The sequence below is a fragment of the Trachypithecus francoisi genome, unplaced genomic scaffold (genome assembly GCF_009764315.1).
Source record: "Trachypithecus francoisi isolate TF-2019V2 unplaced genomic scaffold, Tfra_2.0 Lachesis_group4, whole genome shotgun sequence".
NCBI lineage: Eukaryota > Metazoa > Chordata > Mammalia > Primates > Cercopithecidae > Trachypithecus > Trachypithecus francoisi.
The window spans coordinates 7,174,193-7,196,417 of record NW_022681469.1 but is presented as its reverse complement, the minus strand read 5'-3'; the positions used below and the strand labels follow the sequence as shown (position 1 = coordinate 7,196,417).

The 22,225-nt window shown below is 37.5% G+C and overlaps 1 protein-coding gene across 1 annotated transcript in view; it reads right to left on the bottom strand.

Annotated features, from left to right (window-relative positions):
* Positions 1-22,225, bottom strand: part of KMT2C (lysine methyltransferase 2C) — a 302,059-nt gene that overhangs the window by 81,773 nt on the left and 198,061 nt on the right. The window contains 7 exon segments of the mRNA XM_033193165.1: positions 7,330-7,542; positions 8,826-8,891; positions 9,396-9,505; positions 10,832-10,996; positions 11,252-11,433; positions 16,702-16,806; positions 16,999-17,100. Coding sequence (XP_033049056.1) covers positions 7,330-7,542; positions 8,826-8,891; positions 9,396-9,505; positions 10,832-10,996; positions 11,252-11,433; positions 16,702-16,806; positions 16,999-17,100 — 943 coding nt within the window.

Here is a 22,225-nt window from a genome sequence, read left to right as displayed (position 1 = left end):
AGACACAGAGCCAGGCGTGGTGGCCCACGCCTGTAATCCCAGCACTTTGGGAAGCCAAGGCGAGTAGATCACCTGAGATCAGGAGTTCAAGAGCAGCCTGGCCACATGGCGAAACCCTGTCTCTATTGAAAATATAAAAATTGGCCAGGTGTGGTGGCAGGCACCTGTAATCCCAGCTACTTGGGGGGCTGAGGCAGCAGAACTGCTTGAGCCCAGGAGGAGGTGGAGGTTGCAGTGAGCTGAGATCGCGCCACTGCACTCCTGCCTGGGCAACAGAGCGTGACTCTGTCTCAAAAAAAAGAAAAAACCTGAAGACACAAATAAATATAAAGATATCCCCATGTTTGTAGACTGCAATAATATTGTTAAAATGTCCATACTATCCAAAGTGATCTACAGCTTCAATGCAAATTTCCAAAGGCATTTTTCACAAAAATAAAAAACACAATTCTAAAATTTGTATTAAATCATAAAAGACCCTGAATAGCCAAAAGAATCTTGAGAAAGAAAAAGTAGAAGGTATCACACTACCTGATTTCAAGTTATATTACAAAGTGATAGTTATCAAAACAGTATGGTACTGGCATAATAACAGACACATGGATCAATGGAACCGAATACAGAGCCCAGAAATAAACCCAAGTATATATTACAAGCTAATTTTTGACAAGTCCAATAAGATACAACAGGGAAAAGATGGTATCTTCAATAAGTAGTGGTAAGAAAACTAAGTATCTATATGCAAAAGAATGAAACTGGACCTGATGCCTATCTTACACATCATACACAAAAAGCAACTCAAAATGGATTAAATACCTAAGACTTGAAACCATAAAGCTCCTAGAAGGAAATACAGGAGAAAAACTCCTTGATATCCTCCTTGACAATGATTTTTTGGATATCACACCAAAAGCTCAGGTAGCAAAAGCAAAAATAAGCAAGTGGGACTACATCAAGCAAATAAGCTTCTGCATAGCAAAAACAAAAACAGGGTAAAAAGGTAGCACAGAGATTAGGGGAAAATATTGGCAAACCACACATCTGATAAGGGGTTAAAATCCAAAACATATGAGGAACTCACACAACTCAGTAGCAAAAAACCCCCAAATAACTGGATTTTAAAATAGGCAAAGGACCTGAATAGCCATTTTTCCAAAGTCACACAAATGGTCAAATAGTGTATGAAAAGATGCTCAACACCATAATCATCAGGAAAATGAAAATTAAAACCACAATAGATATCATCTCATGTCTCTTAGAATGACTATCATCAAAAAGGCAAAGACAAAAGTGTTGGTGAGGATGTGTAGATAACGAAACCTTTGTACACGGTTGATAGGAATATAAATTAGTATAGCCATTATTGAAAACAGTATAGAGGTTCCTTTAAAAAAAATATAACTACCATAAGATGCAGCAATGCCTCTGTTGGACATATATTCAAAGGTAATAAAATCAGCACCCGAGAGAGACATCTGCACTCCCACATTCATGGCAGCATTACTCACAATAGCCAAGATAGGAAACAAACTAAGTGTCCTAATGGACAATTTACTTATCCATTCAAGGACAGATGAATGGACGAAGAAATTGTGATGTGTGTATGTACATATATAAGTCCTCCCTTAATGTCATCAATAGGTTCTTGGGAACTGAAATGTTAAGCTAAATGAACATACAGCATGTTCTCAAGTAACACTGTTTCCTTCAATCTAATTTTGGTATAATGCAATGGGAAAAAAAAATCAGTTTTGTCATACTTTTTTTCCACCTCTTAACCACAGCTTCTAAGAACTTACTGATGACAATGAGGACTTAACTATACAATGGAATAGTTGGCCTTAAGAAAGGAGATACTGCCATTTGTGACAACATGGATGAACCTGGAGGAAGCTATGCTAAGTAAAGTAAGCTAGACACAGAAAAATACTGTATCATCTCAATAAGCAGAATGGGAGGCAAGGGGGTGAGAAGCTGAATATATAGAGAACAGAATGGTGGTTATCAAGGGTCTGGGGGTGGGGGATGGGTGGGATGGGAAGAAGTAGGTCGGAGGGTACCAATCTGCAGTTAGGTAAGATGAATAATTCTAGAGATCAAATTAATACACAACATGAGAACCATAGTTAATAATATTGTGTACTGAAAATTTGCTGAAAGAGGTTTCACATGCATACACACACACAGAGTAACTATGGAAGATGAAGGATACAGACATCTGTCTGACCATAGTAATCATTTCACTATGTATACAAAGCATGTTGTATACCTCAGATATGTATAATAAAAATAAATGAGAAAAAAAAAAAACCTGTATCCTACCTGCAAAAACAGTTTCAAATGCATTATGTCTTTGGATTTAGCAAGGAATTCACCTTTGCAGGCCCACCTACATACAACATTATAAATATACCAGGTGATTCATTGTATTATTCACAGTAAAAGATTGAAAGAAACCTAAAGGTTTATCAACAGGGGAAAGAACTGGTAAATTAAGTTGCTTATATTTCCGTATAAAGGAGTATTTGGAGCCATAAAAAAATGAAGGACAGTAAAAAGTAGCAAGACAAGAGGAACAAAAACTATATATATACACATTTCCTTGTACATGCATAAAACACATCTGGAAGGTTACAGAAGAAACCTCCTAGGTTTCTGGAGATGTAAACTGGGGGCATGAAGGCAGGGGAAAGGGAGAGACTTCGCTGTTTACCTTTTTATTCTTTTCCAATTTTAAATCATTTGAATGCATAACTTGTCTAGAAATCAAATTTTAAAAGTTGAGGGAATTAACATTACAGAAAGTAACAAACCTCAAGAAAGCAGCCACCTTCACCAGGTGGATAGTCCCACTCTACAGTAGTTACTGAATGCCAGTCTCCTCCCTCCACTCAGTCTGCCCCACCTGCTGGCCTGCTACAGCCTCGGTGCAGTCCTATTCCCGCACCTCCAAACACGTCCATACATTGTGATGGTCTATCTGGGGCCACCGATTGAGAGGAAATGTGCTGTGTTTCCATTCTTGAGACAGAGTGTTTTTATTTTCTTGAGGTTTGGGATTTTTTTCTTGCAATAACAGGGAGATCCCAGTAGGTGAGCGAGAAAGAAGTATGCTTTTATTGCATAAGGAATTTGTTTCTGATATACCAAAGTGATGATGTATGACTTTTCTTAAAGAAGTAGTTATTAGAAGAGTTAAAAATCAATGGAAACAAAAAGTCATAGGTATTGTTCCAATACTCCAGGAACATCACAGTTTGGATCCTGCAGAGGTGTGTAATATAATGTGTAATATTACATTCTGACAACCCCAAATTGAAAAATGCACAGCTGAAGATCACTTATAGTCAATACTACTTTTCAAACTTTAAGTTCATCAAGTCTCTCCCTAATGTATTATACTTTTTAATAAAGGAAACTGTCAGATATGCTATAATACAGAGGAAAACATTTATATACTTTCATTATAATTTTTCCACAACTTCCAAAATGAAGAAAAAGACATGGAAACATTAAGTTCAGAGAATAATTGTGGCAGACAATTCCCCCATCCTAAAAGTTCAATTACCCAAACACAGGCATGATTTCTTACTAACTGAAAAGGAACTGAATTCACACGTAAAGACAAGCGCAGGACTCTGTTGCGTTCTGCTGGACACAGAACACAATTGCCGAAGCACTGGTTTAGCGCTTGTATTCTAATAGCTCACGGTTACTGAGCACTCTACGCGTGGGAAGAGCCAGTGCCGGGTGCCTGGCATGCATCCTTGCACCTCATCAGCACAATTATCCTATGGGCTCATCCTAGTTCACCTATTTCATAAATGAAAACACTAGCATTAGAGAAGTTAAAAAATTTGCCTAAAAACATCCAGAGTAGGTTTCAACATTGCCCACTACTTTATAATGCTTTCCCAAGAGCACTGAGACACTATCAAAACACATTAGTGAAACAGTCTAAAACGTCACAAATTTAGGTTTAATACAAAATGCCCAGAAAACGGCAGCATTATTAGAAATCTCAGCATAATGTAATAATAAGAACTTATGATGATTGTATCCTTTTCCTATTTTTTCTCCTGTATAGGCATATTAAATACCATAAAACTTATTTTAGGGGTGTGTGTGTATGTGCAGTTTCAAGACAATAATCTAAAACATTTTTAATATAACGAAGTATGGCAATACTAAATATTTAAAAGGGATTTTTATTTAGCCAACAGCAGAAAGCAAAAATGTTGTCCAAGTAACAAGCATTTCTTTTATCCCTAGGAATGTACCTTTCCTTCCACAAAGCATGTGAGATCCTGGCATGTAAATGAACATGATGGACCAGTCATGAAAATATTGTATATTCAATTCCTTAAATTCTAAAATTGTCTTAGCATTTAACATCCAACACACTAATCTTTTTTTATATTCAATAAAAACAAGGACAAATTCAGTAAATTCAGATGGGCTATTTTATCACGTAGAGTTAAAAAAAGCAAAGGTAATTTTTCAACTGATTTTCTTTTACCCTGATACAAGTCAAAGAGAAAATATGAAATTGAAACACATTACCATTTCTCAGTGTTTACAAATGGTAGTCACAAGGAAAAGCTTCCAAGGTCTCTTGTGTTGTTTTTAAAAGATATTATAATCTCATAATTTGGGAAACAATGTGCACTATTATCAAGAAACCTTTCATATTTTGTGAAATGGAGCACTTCCCTAATTTAAGAGACTATGGAAACCTTTTTCAGACATTTTTTTAACATCCTCAGAAATGGAAATTCTTGTTAATGCTGATCTGACCAATTCCTCCTAAGTTTATGGACTATTTCTTCACAAACTACAAGTCCCCAAATCAAATTATCTGTTCAATGGTATCTGAAATCAGTTATATACAAGCATCAGAAAGCTTTTCTCCCAGCAACATAGACCCAAAACACACTACTACAAAACAAAAATTATCAAGAACATACAAAAGACATATCTTTTTTTTTTTTTTTGAGATGGAGTCTCACTCTGTTGCCAGGCTGGAGTGCAGTGGCTCAATCTTGGCTCACTGCAACCTCTGCCTCCCAGGTTCAAGCAATTCTCTGCCTCCCGAGTAGCTGGGATTACAGGCACATGCCACCATGCCCAGCTAATTTTTGTATTTTTAGTAGAGACAGGGTTTCACCATGTTGGCCAGGATGGTCTTGATCTCCTGACCTCAGGTGATCCACCTGCCTTGGCCTCCCAAAGTGCTGAGATTACAGGCATGAGCCACCAAGCCCGGCCACAAAAGACATACCTTTTCAAAGCCACAATTACCTCTCACCAGGACCACTGTTCCTCACTGATCTACCTGCCATAACTCTTGCACCTAATCATCTACTTATCTCATAGGAGAGTGTCCCTCTTAAAATATAAATAAGGTCATGGTGTTCTTCTTTTCAGAAACATTCAATGGCCTCCCATTCCATTGCTATTAAGCACAAACTACTGACACATCACCTTATGGTTGTGTTGAGATATACTGAACTGCCCTTCTTGTCTGTCCATCTCTAATCTTCTCACTTTCTGACTGTCCGTTCTGCTCACTCTGTTGGTCTCCACAACACTCTTCAAATGTACTCAGCACACTCTCACCCAGAGCCTTTACACTGGCTTCCTCACTGTCTGGGATGCTCTTCTCTTAGGTAATCAAGTGGCTCACTCACTCACCTCTTTAAAATCTGTGCTCAACTACTGCTTCCATTCATATGGACCCTAAACACCCATCTGTACTTCCAATTCCTTTTTTTTTTTTGGAGATGGAGTCTTGCTCTGTCACCCATGCTGGAATGCAGTGGTGCAATCTCAGCTTACTATAACCTCCACCTCCCAAGTTCAAGCAATTCTCCTGCCTTGGCCTCCCGAGTAGCTAGCTGGGATTACAAGTGCATGCCACTGAGCCCAGCTAATTTTTGTATTGTTAGCAGAGACGAGGTTTCACCATGTTGGCCAGTCTGGTCTCCAACTCCTGACCTCAAGTGATCTACCTACCTCGGCCTCCCTAAGTGTTGGGATTACAGGCGTGAGCCACTGTGCCGAGCCAGCCAATTCCTCTTAATCAAACTTTATTTTTACCACAGGACTTGCCAAACATGTTATAATCAACTGATTTTTTTTTAAGAGTTGGGTTACTTAACATTAAAATATAAACTCTCTGCAGAGAATTCTACCAGCTTTGTACAATGATATGATTTCCAACATCTGACATACAGTAGGTATTCAATAAATTCTATTGTCTCAAAGCCAGCTGCAGTGGCACATGCCTGTAGTACCTGCTACTTGAGAGGCTGAGGCAGGAGCATCACTTGAGCCCAGGAGTTGGAAACCAACCTGGGCAACATAACAAGACAGAGCCCCTTAAAAAAAAAAAAAAAAAAACTATGAAATAAAATATAATGGAACAGAAATAATTATCACTTCATTTCTAAATCAGTTGAAAATAAATATCCACCCCAAAAATGAGCAAACCTATAGTAATCCTCTTTAGGATATAACTCATATTGGATTTTAAATTACTATTAAAATATTTTGCTATCTCAAGAATTCAGCAGGCTGAGCAGACCAGATGGCTCGAGCCCAGCAGTTCAAGACCAGTCTGGGCAACACAGCAAAACCCCATCCCTACAAAAAAAAAATACAAAAATTAGCCGGGCGTGGTGGCCCGCATCCATGGTCCCAGCTACTCAGGAGCCTGAGGTAGGAGGGACGCTTGAGCCCAGGAGGCAGATGTTGTAGTGAGCCAAGATCGTGCCACTGCACTCCAACCTGGGCAACAGAGCGAGACCCTGTCTCCCCACCAAAAACAAAAACAAAAAATTCAGCTAGAAAAATGTTACATTTACATTGATCAAGAAAGTGTTTATAAACCAATAGTTTATGATGCACACTGGTGAATATGAAGTTATACCTGAAGCTTAAATGACAGCTTTTCCATTTCTAGAATGTATGCATCAAGTTCTACATTAACTTAAACATGGTATTATCCAAGCTCACAGTATCTGAGAAGGTTTATGTTATCTAGCAAACTAAAGTCAAGCCCTCTGTATTTCCCCACCTGTGATCTTCAAAGATACGGTGCTCCTTGAGATTTCTGAAAGGTAGGTCTGTTCTAAAATGTGTGAAAGGAAGAGAACCTGAAAAGGCAAGGTCTAAGAAGATCACTCATTTGGAAATGGCAAGGGTCACATCAGGGGTTATCTAAGTTAGTGTGATTTACCCTTTGGTAAATCATACACATATTTCAAAAGTTACTTTATATGCTTTAATTCTTGCACACATATTTCATGGAAAATAAATTAGTATTACCTCGACTATCATCCATTTCACCATCCCTTGAATGCTCTGATTGGATGTCTGGAGGGGTCTGAAGGACGGCCACGCTATTCTGATTTATAATCTTCAATTTCAATTTTGGTTTTGACCGTTTTCTTCTTGGAACTGTAACTGTGAGGCTCTGTAACTGAGTCATCCCTGATTCAGTCAAACACACACCATCCTGGGTATAAGTCTTGGGTGGGTCTAAAATTACAAAATCCCAAGAATACAAATTTAAACTTTCATTTTAAATTTGACTGATTACTGTTCCAAAATACCCATGTCAAGGGAATGTGACTGTAGTTCTAGAAAGCAATTACATATCTATGAAATGCATGAATAATTAACTTCATGATACCCAATAAAAACTAGGAACAATAGGTCAAACTTTCTGGGATTATAGGCAAAAAGGCTGCATATTTTTAAAAAATGGTCTTCCTAGGCTCGGTGCGGGGGCTCACACCTGTAATCCCCAGCACTTTGGGAGGCCCAGGCGGCAGGCGGATCACGAGGTCAGGAGATCGAGACCATCCTGGATAATACAGTGAAACCCTGTCTCTTCTAAAAATACAAAACATTAGCTGGGCGTAGTGGCATGCACCTGTAATCCCAGCTACGTGGGAGGCTGAGGCAGGAGAATCGCTTGAACCCGGGAGGTGGAGGTTGCAGTGAGCGGAGATCATGCCACTGCACTCCAGCCTGGGCGACAGGGCGAGACTCTGCCTCCAAACAACAACAAAAAAGTCTTCCTGGCATTTCTATTTTCATGCCAGGATAACTCTTAATAAAAAGAGTTAGAAGCACTGCAACTAAACGCAATGCTCAGCTAATCCACTATGAGCTTTTTCCTAGAAAAGATCAAAAGATAGGGATATATTTACATAAGAGAAGAGAGAATACTCCAGAAGTTCATCTGGAAAAATCAGAGTATCAACATAATTACTAATAGGGAGAGGTAATAAATAAATACAAATCCTGCAGATTTAATTTTAAATGTACAAAACTGTTGTTCCTTAGAACAATTCCTGTACTATCCAAATGTTTTTGTATCAGGTGCTATTAAATACAAGTATTCAAAAGAATGATTGTTTAATAAGAATATCATATTAATCACCATACTAAGTTTATTTATTATTTTAAAAATTAAGAGATTGAATTAATTCTAAAATAAATCTGTTTGCTAACTAGGCCACATTTTCTGCTGATAATTAAGCACAGTAATATATCAATGAAATCAAAGCAAGTATGGCATTAATGGTTATTCTAAGAGCTGTTATTTTTGTTGCCAACTTGCTGAAATTTATAGGAGTACTGCCCCAGTAAAGCTGGACGACATTTTATGTATCATTGTGGAAATGATTACCAACATGAGGGAATTTGGATAGAACACCTATATGATTGAAGCAGGTTTCACGAGTGGTAAGCCAATTATGTAAAAATTAAGCAAAGTATATTAATTAAATTAAGTAAAGCATTTCAAATTTTACCTAGCTCTTTTACTTTTGTGACAATTTGTGCTACAAGTGAAGATTCACAGCAGTCTGAGGAAGGCACTGAAACGAAAAAAAAAAATCCAGGTAATTCTTTTCAGAAAAAGTAAAGTGTATTTAAATACTTATATATGATTAAAATTTGTTTCTATACTCATTTTATTAAAATAAATGTTTGAACACTAAAGTTAAAAGTGGTTTTTAAAGCAACAACAAAACAAGAAGTGGTGAAGGAAATACTCAAGTCATGGAGGAAAACCTGGCTAAGAAAGAATCAATATACTGGATTTTGACATACTGTCAATAACTACAAGATCATGTTCCTTGGAAGCAAAATTATAGTTTATATCTAAAGTATATGCTTTTTACTGTTTCATGTCAATTGTTTTATTAAAAGTTGTGATAAGTCATGTGTAACCAAAAGTAATATTTTTCGTAAAATACTTGTCAAAGTAAGTTTCACAAAGACAAAATAGAGTAGAGCTAAGCTAATTCATTGGTTATAGACAGTAAGGTGCAAGTGAGTGGTACAAGAGTGCAGACTCACAGTTTAAATTATTCTCTTACCATTAGACGCAGGCATATAGGGTCTGCACATGCTACAATCAAAACCAATGTCTGCTACATTTTCCACTTCTTCCTCAGTATTTAAGTTTTGACAAACTGCATGCATCCATCTAAAAAGACCATATTTGTACATGTTTTTTAAAAAATGGAATATACTGATAACTGCTACCTTTTAAAACCTGTAACACTGACAGTCTTCAAACTTAAAAGCCCTAAGCCTCACATGCTCCTGCTACCTTGCCCTTTTCTCCTAACTATCCCTATTAACAGAAAACTTTCATAGAGCTAAGAAGGAAATAAAAGGAGTAAGAACAACTATTAGAGAGGAAGCAAAGCACATTACATAAGGAAGCCAATTATTTTATCATCATATATTAAATATTTCAAAGACAGCAAGGAAGCTAGTTAGAGCAAACAGAAAGGTATTCAGAAATACTGCAAATGGCAGTGCTAGCATATATGTGCTCCATGCAATGCATCTAATTTGAAGTAGACATATCTTATGTAAAGCAATGTTGAATGGTAATTGGGAAATAAAGTAAAAAGTTGTCTTGCATTGGAACAAAGAATTAGTAGGCAGAGTCCCAAGAATACTGTACTACTGATGAAATAATACTATTAATAATAATAAATGTTCACTGTTTAACTTCTAAAAGAGTACAACAATATACCAATGAAAGCAAGGAAACATTCTTGATTTTGAAATTCCACTAATTACGTAGGGCAGGCAGAAGGTGGTATCTAATATCTAGATATCTAGTATTTAGAGCTTTGAGAAAAAGTGGTTTAAGGAAAACAGAATGTGTTAGATATTCTTTATAATTTATTAAAAGATTCAGAAACCCTCCATAAGAAACGGCATAGATGAAGGCAATAATTCTCCATCTAATTTCAAGGGATTCCTAAACCCTCAAAAAGGCCTAAATTAAAAATCTTTAGTCTTGGCCAGACGCAGTAGCTCACGCCTGTAATCACAACACTTTGGGAGGCCGAGGCGGGTGGATCACAAAGTCAAAAGATCGAGACCATCCTGGCCAACATGGTGAAACCCCATCTCTACTAAAAATACAAAAATTAGCTGGGTGTGGTGGCACACGCCTGTAGTCCCAGCTACTCGGGAGGCTGAGGCAGGAGAATCGCTTGAACCCAAGAGGCAGAGGCTGCAGTGAGCCGAGATCGTGCCACTGCACTCCAGTCTGGCGACAGAGCCAGGCTCAGTCTCCAAATTAAAAAAAAAAAAAAAAAAAAAAAACTTTAGTCTGGAGTTGAGAATTCAAAACTGGAAATCACTTCTGTAAGTTTCTAGGTGACTAAAAATCTACAAAGCAAAAAGTTCTGTACCTAAAACTTACAATCAAGGAAAAGCTATTTTCCATTTTCTTTTTGCTACATTTCAAAGAGAAAAGCTTTAAAAAGATGAAAAAATAGCACAATACCTATCACATTGTCTACATTGCAGAATAAGATCTTCTTCTCTATAGTTTCGATAGCAGACTGGACAGGAAGATAAGCTTGCACAAGGAGCGCACTGTGTGTAATTGTTCTGCCATTCACATCTTAGACCTGCAGATGTTGCTCCACAGTGTCTGCACCAAACACACCTGAAATCCAAATCCCCCCGAAAAGTCTCAATTTTATTTTCTTAGTTATTCAGTTACTGTAATTCAGGAAGCTACATATGAACATAATGGGGGAAATGATTTAATGTGTAGGTGAAAATTTTTCTGATTAGTGATATCCATCATAGCATACGTGTATTATTCAATTAAATAGATGTGGCTAATTTTTAAAAACTAAAGTGGTACGAGAAAGCTCTGAACTTGAAAGACTAGCAAGGCAAACAAATCCTAGAGTACCATTTGCACTTCCAGCCTCCTTTGGGAACTGTCTGCAATGGAGGGTCTAGGCAGTAGGTGTGATAACTTATGTCACAATCATCACACAGCAGGAGTCTTCCTGGGTCAGTTGCCTTCCCACAGGCCTCACACACAGTGCACTCAAGACACCTCCAACCTTTGCTAAGAACCACTTTAGTGATCTGTAAAAGAAACAACCAATCCATGTGATTTATGCATTAACCTAACATAATCAAATATACCATATAAATTAATATGGTGCTTATGTACCCAGAAGCAGAAAAGAGGCAATCAACTAACATTTATTGAGCACCTACGGAGGCCCAATACTGGGTTGGGCATGTTCATAATATGCACTTTTAGGAGCCTACTGAGCAGAATAATAGAAAGTGGCATATATTTTAATGCCTTTTTACAGTCCACATAATTACCTTATGCTGTACATTTAATGTCCACTATATTTATAGATATAGTGATCACATTTTAAAGAAATCAAGTAAGTTTCCCTATTACTGATACATAATTTGAAAATACATCAACAAAATCTCCATCTACATTTCCATGCTTAAAATCAATAGAAAAAATATTTTTAAAAAATGTAAAACATGAGTTCTTAGGGGCATTTTATGATCTTAGAGGATTTCTATTTAGACTCTGAAGCTAGGAATTCCGAAGTTCACATTCACTCCTCTGTTTATTCTTCTCTCTCTCAAGGGTGTCAGTAGAATATTTGGGAATCTCCAAATCCCTAATAAACTCCTGAAGGAAGTCACACCATGTAATATTAAGATTGTGGAACTTCTTAAAGATCTCAAGGGACTAGGGTGTACAGATAGAACCAACCAAGTGCCCACATGATAATGACACAGCAGGTAATGAGGGTGCAGAATAAAAATTCAGATCATGAGGTACATGAAAGCCTAAAAGCTAACAGAGAAGAAAACAAAAGAGTTAAATTCAAAGGAACACCTATCAGAATGGCACCAAACTTCCCAACTCCAGATGCATAAGTTTCCAATTCTACAGGAAAACACTTTTCAAAGTACAATTCTCAACCTAGCTACACAAGCAACTGTGTGTGAAGACAGAATACGTTGTAGACACAGGAAGATTCAAAATTCAGCTCCCTCATTCTCCTTCTAATAAAGTTACTGGGAGATATGTGGAACAGAATGAGGATGTATTATAAAGAAAAGGAAGACTTGGGATCTATAAATCAACAGATCCAACAAAAGACATTCAGGCCAGGAAAGTTTAAGGATGAGAACAACACACCTAGAAGCTACCGGCATATTTCAGAGCAGGAGAAGGAAATGTCCAGGAGGAGGGTAGGACTTTTCCCAGAAAAAAGCGCTACTTTAAAAAATAATCTTATATGATAGTTGTATTGTAGGCAAAAACAAAGAACAAATGGAGAGTCACTATTACTTTCTTGTTATTAAAAACTCCATGAAAGACAAAAGAAACTCACAGTACACTGTTTAGATCTGCAGTGAACATTCACTGAGTCAAAACAAACACCTTATTAATTGAACTAAACATAGTAATACAACTATATTGGGAGAAGGAAGGAGGTGTATTTTAAGACCTAAATCAGAATTGATTTATTCATAGCAGAAAGTCGACAAAATCTAGCACTGATAAAGCAGTAAACCAGTTTATCATTTAGAGCTATAGCACTAACTACAAGAAAAAAGACCTGAAAAGATGAAAAGTGATTGCCTCAGACATGGAGGTAAAGTAATACAAGGCTTTTTTTTTTTTTTTTTTGAGACGGAGTCTCGCTTTGTTGCCTGGGCTGGAATGCAGTGGTATGATCTCAGCTCACTGCAACCTCCGCCTCCCATGTTCAAATAATTCTCCTGGCTCAGCCTCCTGAGTAGCTGGGACTACAGGAACGAGCCACCACACCCAGCTAATTTTTGTATTTTTAGTAGAGATAGAGTTTTACTATGTTGGCCAGCCTGGCTCGAACTCCTGACCTCAAGTGATCCACCTGCCTCGGCCTCCCAAAGTGCTGGGATTACAGGTGTGAGGCAACACGCCTGGCCCATTACAAAGCTTTTCATCTCATTTGATTTTTAAACATGTATATTTATTAGTTTGATTAGCTTATTGATTTTTAAGAATTTGTCTTAGATTACCAAGTTAATATATTACTTGCCCAAATGAAGGAAATGGCCTAGGAGTAAGATCAGGGTGGCTTAGAGCAGCAGCCAGCAAACATTTCCAATAAAGGACCAGAGAGTAAATAGAAAGTTTTGAGGGCCATATGATCTGTTGCAACTTTATAAAAACTCTGCCAGTATAAGGCAAAAACCACTACAAATATATGTAAACAAAAGAACATGGTTATATTTCAATAAAAATTTATTTGCAAACACGCAAACACAGGAAATGGGCCAGATTTAGTCTATGGGCCAGTCTGCCTAACCCTGGCTTCAATGATGATCTGAAGATAAAGTGGCAGACAGATCTGGGGTGTTTAGTGGCAGAATTTTTAAAATATTTATTTTCATTCCTACTAAGTTTTCTTCACAGATACCTGTGGCCTCTTTTACAACCAAACTCTCCAACTTTCTCAGTTTATATTCACTCTTCAACACACTACACTCTGGTCTCTACTCCCACATCCACTCAAAAATGCTTAAGCCAGGCTTGTCAAGACCTTCTTATTCTCAAATCTAACAGAAATATTAGTGTTTGTGTTTCTTGATTACTAGTACTTCAACACTTGAACAATTTCTCCCTCTGTGAAATTTCCTTTTAACCTAGGTACTGGGGTTGTACTATCAAGTCATTTTTTTCTTCTGCTGAACCAGTTTAGGCTTAGTTTTAAAAGCTTTTTCAAATAAGATGTCATCCAGGATTCCATTCATGGTACACTGTCCAAAATTGTTACAGATATGTTTTATAATCTAATACAGATACATGCTTCAACTATAATAGAGTAGGTGGGACCAGCCTGTTCTCCCATAAGATACTAGAAAATTGGACAAAATGTATGAAACAATTGTTTTCAGATATTGGACAACACCTAGTACAGGCGACAGTGGTCTCTGAGAGGAAGGACACACTCAGGGAGTCCTGTGATACTCTGCCTAGAAACATTTTCCAGAACGCTGCCCAGGGAAGGAGAACCTCATCAGAGAACAATCCATGGCCTCCCTGAGGTTAGGGAAGGTGAGGCAGTGGAATGTGCAGGACACAGTACTCAAAATGAAGAAGCATAAGGACTAAGATCCTCAGAAATCTAAAGGATTCCCCTGAAATCTTCGGCAGAACACCAAGTTGCACTTCTATAAGGCCAAAGACCCCCAACCAGGGGAAAGTACACCTACTAGGAATTTGTAAGCTGCAGTTACTGAGCTTGCAAAAGGCTCAAAGACAAGCGAAGCCCAACTAGTCAGAGTACAAAGACAATGGTGAACAAGGGGTAGAATTCAGTAGAGATACCAGAAAGGCCAAGTCTTAAGTATAGGGTTAAACTAATGCTAGGACCGCAGCTACCAAAGTGTGGTCTAGGGAACCCCAGTGGGCCTGTAAGGTTAAAACAAGTTTAAATAATACTAGGATTTAATTTGCCTTTTTTGACTTTAATTCATTCACAATTATACAGTGGTATTTATAGAGGCTACATGTTGTATCATATCATTACATTGACATTATGCAGGTTGTGCTTCTGTAGTCTTGTGTTATAAAATGTTCCTAGTTTTAATTCCTAAAATGGTGAATAGTCCATAGTTAAAATCCTCATAAACAAAAACTATCGGGTCCTCAGAAATTTTAAAGAGCGTTAAGGTTCTAAAACCATAAAGTCTGAAAACATCCACCTCAGAGTGAAGGCTTTCTAGACTTGCCCCAGAAAGCTTAAAGAGAAGCTTCAAAGGTATCAAACTCATCCACAAACAACTGCCTCCTACAACAAAAACTCAAACTGAGTCCATTCAAATATCCCTGGTATATTTCTAGATACTGCTGTATTTCTCAATCAATGAGACTGCAGTATCCTACACTGTCCAAAACAGCGTCATCATATAAAAGGAACCACACACAATTTTTAAAAATAGGAATTCAAATTCTAGCTCTACCAGTAACTAGGTGTTTGACAGTGAACTAATTGTCCAATCTTAACTTACGTAAGTCGTATTTAACTCATCTGTAAAATGGGAATTCGGTCATTGTTGGATGGGTTAAAAGAAATACATTACTACCTTGAAAGGGATCTTATTCAATTTCCTTAGGTCCAAAACACTAAGTATTCTAAAACACAAAATCTAATAACAGCAACTTTTATACAAAGTACAAAGAAGAAAAGAAACATATTTTATGCATATAGAACTCTATTTTTTTAATTGGCTTTATATACTGTCTTTTTCAGTCAAATACCATGAGCAACTAACTTCAAAAGACTACATAAATTAACCGTACTAGTCTTCTATTTTGGATAGTATTAATTACAATCTTTCATTTTGATTCCTAAATTCACAAAAACCTGTATTACCCTATAAAAGAAACACTAGTGTAGTTATCAACAAAGAATTCTGAGGGAGATAATGTTGATTTGCTTACTACACTGACATTTTACTGACAATGATATAATACAGTCACATTTGAAGGGCAGGGGAGAAAGGTATAAAAATCACTCATAGTTCACAATCTATCACTGAAACTGAGGTTAGTATTTATATTACATGGTATGGCAGTACTAGAAAAGATTTACTTGTGGAGTACATTAAGACCTCTGCTGTACAGCTATACCTCCATGCTTGCCTCCAGTGGCCATGACACTTTATTCAAATATATAAGTTTTATTAAGACTGAGTTCTTATAAAGAAAAACCAAGAACCTTAGATTCAACACTGAAGTATTGAGACCTGTCCATATTTAAAACCAAGCACACGATACCACTTAAAAGGTTCCCCAGAAAGCCTCTATCCTGAAATGCTTGAAAGTGAGCAGTGCTGACTCTTGATTATTACCAATTGCATTAAATATGACACTTGTTTTGTTTCTTTTGGCTGTAAGGAGAAAATGTCTTTTTGTATATGAGTGAGCATAGAGGAGAGAGAATGTGGGAAAGAACAGAATGGGCTAATAATTTTTTACTAAATACTCCAGTTCTCAGCTTTTTAAATCAACAAGACAAAATGAATCAGTTAAACCTAAAATCTTTGTGAATAGTATAAATTATCTTTTAAGTTAAATGCACATATTTTTATGTTTTACTTTTTCAAGACAAAAGCAGGATATTAGTACAATATAAGATTTATAGAGGAGCAAATTTCTTGAAATAGCAAACCCTTAAAAGCAGTATTTAAAGTACTTAAATACTGTCACATATGTGTAATATTCATCATACTTAACTGTGAGAACTGGGAGTTCATGTTACCACTCAAATCAAATAAAAATTCACTACATTTTTGTTAACTCAATTTAAGGATGTTTACCTTAATACTGACACAGTATGGATGGTAACACTGACCACACTGAGAACAGGCAAGTAATCTTCCTTCTGCTCCTTGGCCAAAACTGCCACAAACTACACACATATCCTGAAGTTAAGAAAACAGAACATATTTTAAATGGAGACTAAGCTAAAAATCTACAAATTTTACTTTAAAAATATCTTCTTAACTAATACAGCTCTATAGCTAAATATTGGATGACTTCTGTATATATGAGATAAAGCAGAAATGTGCAAGGAGGAATTCAATGAGGAAGACAGTAAATTGTTAAGTTCAAACCTGATTCAAAGTGAACTTGTCAGTACTAGAAAACAACACAACTGTATTGTGCATAGAGTTTTCTTCATCATCCTTATTTGATGAAATATCTGCAGCAGACACCTATAAAAAGCAAAATACACAAAATATGAAGTTATATTTTTCACTTGTTTTATACTTAACTGGAAAGCTTCAGAAAATTCATAATCAAAACATGTATTTTTGCCAAGGTCTAGAATAACAATTCCAAATACTATTAATGCTAAAATACTACCATAAAATGGAGTCTTAACATTTTATTATTCACCTAATTCTCTCTTTAGAGGTAGAATTCCTATAGACCAAGAAGTGATGAGAAAATATAATAAACCTGTCTTAGCAAGACTTGATTATGCAGAATTCTAATCAAGAAACTATAAATGATAATATTGTATGTATGTACACACACAAATCTATCACTCTATTTTAGTGACACCCACTTGGGATCTGCTATGTAGCTAGTCTGAACTGAGATGTACTGTAAGCATAAAATACAACACCTAATTATATATTACATGTTGAAATGGTAATATTTTAGATATATCAGTCAAAATGGAAGGCATTAAAATTAATTTAGCCTATTCCCTATAACCTTTATTTTGTTTTGAGAGGGAGTTTCACTCTTGGTGCCCAGGCTGGAGTGTAATGGTGCGATCTCGGCTCACTGCAACCTCCGCCTCCCGGTTCAAGCTATTCTCCTGTCTCAGCCTCCCAAGTAGCTGGGATTACAGGTGTCCACCACCACACCCAGCTAATTTTTGTATTTTTAGTAGAGATGGGTTTTCACGATGTTGGTCAGGCTGGTCTCTAACTCCTGACCTCAAGTGATCCACTGCGCCCAGCTCACTGTAACTTTTTTTTTTTTTTTTATGAGACGGAGTCTTGCTCTGTCGCCCGGGCTGGAGTGCAATGGCCGCATCTCAGCTCACTGCACGCTCCGCCTCCCGGGTTTACGCCATTCTCCTGCCTCAGCCTCCCGAGTAGCTGGGACTACAGGCGCCCGCCACCTCGCCCGGCTAGTTTTTTGTATTCTTTAGTAGAGACGGGGTTTCACCGTGTTAGCCAGGATGGTCTCGATCTCCTGACCTCGTGATCCGCCCGTCTCGGCCTCCCAAAGTGCTGGGATTACAGGCTTGAGCCACCGCGCCCGGCCCCACTGTAACTCTTTAACGTGGCTACTAGGAAGTTTTAAATTGCATATGTGGTTCTCATTATAGTTCTATTATACCAATTTAGAATATTATTTTGAATAATATCAAAATTTCAGTATTATCCAAATGATTATCAACCAATATTGTTCAGTCGGGACTTACTTCTATTTGACTACATCAACTAAGTACCCACTGGTTTGTTACTAATTTCTAGAGTGATTATGAAACAAAATAAAGCTCTGAATTAGAAGTTGTAGAAGAAGACAAGGAGGGCAGTGCCAAAATCATAAAATACAATCCTCTTTCTTTAAAAAGCTTACAACCTAAGCCTGAAAAGACAGAGTTGAAACACAACAGGTTATGTTCAAGGTCAAAACATAAAACAATAGAATTACTTTTCTTGAGGAACAACTGAAAGAAGATTAACCAGCTGGGTGTGGCGCTCATGTCTATAATCCTAGCACTTTAGGAGGCTGAAGTGGGTGGATCGCTTGAGCTCAGGAGTTCAAGACCAGCCTGGGCAAGGAGGTGAAATCCCATCTCTACCAAAAATACAAAAAAATAGCCAAGCGTGGTGGCACACGCCTATAGTCTCAGCTACTCAGGAGGCTGAGGCAGGAGAATCACTTGAACCTGAGAGGCAGAGGTTACAGTGAGCCAAGATTACACCACTGCACTCCAGCCTGGGTGACAGAGCGAGACCCTATCTATCTCCAAAAAAAAAAAAAAGAGGAAGAAAGGAAAGAAGGACGGAAGGAAGGAAGTTAGGAAGAAAGGAAGGAAGGAAGGAAGGTTAACTAAATAGAAGGACTACATCTCAGTATTTTTCAAAATAAATATATTTAAAAGCAGTTTTTTGTGAGACAGTCTCGTTCTGTCCCCCACGCTGGAGTGCAGTGGTGCGATCTCGGCTCACTGCAAGCTCCGCCTCCCGGGTTCACTCGCCTGCCACCATGCCCGGCTAGTTTTTTTGTATTTTTAGTAGAAATGGGGCTTCACCATGTTAACCACGATGGTTTCGATCTCCTGACAAAGTGATCCGCCCGCCTCGGCCTGCAAAGTGCTGGGATTATAGGCATGAGCCACCGTGCTCGGTCTAAAAGCAGTTTTAATGGACAGTATTAATGCTTTATAAGAGCAATTTACAGTCATATGAACCCTAATAATGTCGATATTCATCATTACAGAATAAGTAAAACAATGGCAAATCCAAACATTAGAAAATTATGCAACATTTTAAAAGCAAGGAGGCAGAAATTTATATGGACTCTCATGAAAGAAATTATCAAAAGACATTTTTGAGTGAAAAAATAAATTGCAGAACAGTATGTGAGGTGTAGCACTTATAAAAACATGCAAAGTCATTATATGTAGTCTACGGGCACATATAATAGGTTGAATCATAAGAAACTGCTGCTTTTCATCAGTTCAGAAATAATATTGGCAATTTCATACGGATCAACCTAATATATAAAGATACCAAACTGGTAACAGGGAAATAAGAAGGACTGAGGAGTTAGCAATGGTAAATTCTGATCTACCTATAATGCTTTAATTATGCATACTTCAAAATTAGTTTTCTAAGATTTTAGAGAATCATCCAAGATGATTCACAAAAGTAGAATCATCATGATCAGTAAGAAATTAAGTGACCACTAAAAGTAATCATTAATTCAGCCATAGGACTAATGATGCATTGAGAAGACTATTAAGATATATAATTGTGGAAATGGCTAAAATAGAGATAAAGTATCTATTTCTACCTCCCAACCACTAACAGAAATTTCAACACTTTATACACACTGAGCAGCTCAAAGAAATTGTAAAGATCCATTATTAATTTTAAAAGGAAATTTAACCAGTGAATGCTTTCACTGAAAATGATAAAAAATATATTCCCAGTATAAACCAGAAACAAAGTCTGCAGTAAAAAATTACAATGTCCCTAGATTCAAGTGGGAGGTGGAGAGTTATATTTAAATAATAAGTGCAGAAAAACCAAAATATTTTAAAATAATTGTCCATGCAAGAAAGAAAACAGTATCATCTAGCTTGAGGACCCACTGTTTTTATTTTATAATTTATTTCATGATCTTTAGACTGCTAGAAAAATAAATTACCTTGAGGGCAAAGGTAAACTTTGAGAAAATAAGTGCTATTGTTGCCTGCATAGATAATAGTGTGATTTATTCAGAAGGTGATAGATATTTCATTTTCTTAGACCACAGATATAAGCCAGGGAACAGAAAGCTCTGACCTAAACTTCACAAATGTCCCTTCCAAACAGGGACACAAAAGAGTAAACAAAAAAAGAAGATCAAATTAAACTCAAAGTGAGAAGATAGGAAAAAAGAGATGAGAATATAAATCAATAAAACAGAAAGGGGAAAGAAAATAGAGAAAAGCCCATGAAAACAATGGCTGACTCAAGAAGATCAATAAGATTGATAAATCTCTAGCCAGACTGATCAGGAAAAAAATAAGACAAGATACAAAGTATTAGTATTGAGAATAAGGAAGGTGAAATCACTACAGATTCTACAGGTATTAAAATAGTAAGAAATATTATGATCAACTCCATTCCTTTAATTTGTCAAGATAGACAAAATGAACAAATCTCGAGAGATGCAAATTTATGCAAGGGGAGACAGATAACCTAAATAGGTACCTGTTAAAGAAACAAAATTTGTTGTTAAAAACCGACCCATAGGCTGGGCGCGGTGGCTCATCCTGTAATCCCAGCACTTCGGGAGTCAGATCATCTGAGGCCAGGAGTTCGAGACCAGCCTGGCCAACATGGCGAAACCCCATCTCTACCAAAAACACAAAAATTAGCCAGGCATGTTGGTGCACACCTGTAATCCCAGCTACTCAGAAGGCTGAGGCAGGAGAATTGCTTGAACCTGGGAGGTGGAGGCTGCAGTGAGCGGAGATCACTCCACTGCACTCCAGCCTGAGCGCGGTGGCTCACGCCTGTAATCCCAACACTTTGGGAGGCCAAGGCAGGTGGATCACCTGAGATCGGAAGTTCGAGACCAGCCTGGCCAACATGGTGAAAAATTGTCTACTAAAAATACAAAAAAAAATTAGCCAGGCGTGGTGGTGGGCACCTGTAATCCCAGCTACTCAGGGGGCTGAGGCAGAGGAGTCACTTGAACCTGGGAGGTGGCAGTTGCATGAGTCGAGATCGCGCCATTGCAATCCAGCCTGGGCAACAAGAGCGAAATTCCATCTCAAAAGAAAAAAAAAAAGAAAACAAAAACCACCCCACAAAGAAAATTTCAGGCCAAGATCGTTTCACTAATAAATTCATGTATAATATAAGAAGAAATATTTCCACTACTACACAACTTTTCCAGAAAACTGAAGAGGAGAATACACTTCCTGATTCATTCTAAGAAGCTGGAGTTATGCTGATACCAAAACCAGATGAAGACATTACAAGAACGTAAGACTACAGGCTGGGGCATGGTGACTCATGGCTGTAATCCCAGCACTTTGGGAAGCCAAGGTGGGAAAACTGCTTGAGCTCAGAAGTTCGAGACCAACCTGGACAACATAGTGAGATGCTGTCTCTATTAAAAATTTTTAAAAAGGAGTTGGATGTATGTAGTAGGACACACACCTACGGTCCCAGCTACTTGGGAGATGGAGGTGGGAGGTCGAATCTGGAGTGAGCTATGATCACACCACCGCACTCCAGCCCAGGAATTAGAACAAGAACCTGTCTCAGAAAAAAAAAAGAAGGAAAAAAAAAGAAGTGCACAAGTCTACAACCGTGGTGCATCCAGTTTTATTAATACTCAGCAAGAAAAGGGAGTACACTGTTAACAAACACAACAGCATATATGAATCTCCAAATAATTGTGCTGAAATAAATCAGTCCAAAAAGCATACAATTCTGTAGGATTCCACTTATATACAACTCTAGAAAATGCAAACTAATCTTGGAAACGAGGACGGATGGCAGGGGGAATGCAGAAAATTACAAAGGGGCATGAAGAAACTTTGGGAGATGAATATATTCACTATCATGATTGTGGTATCGTTTTCAAGGG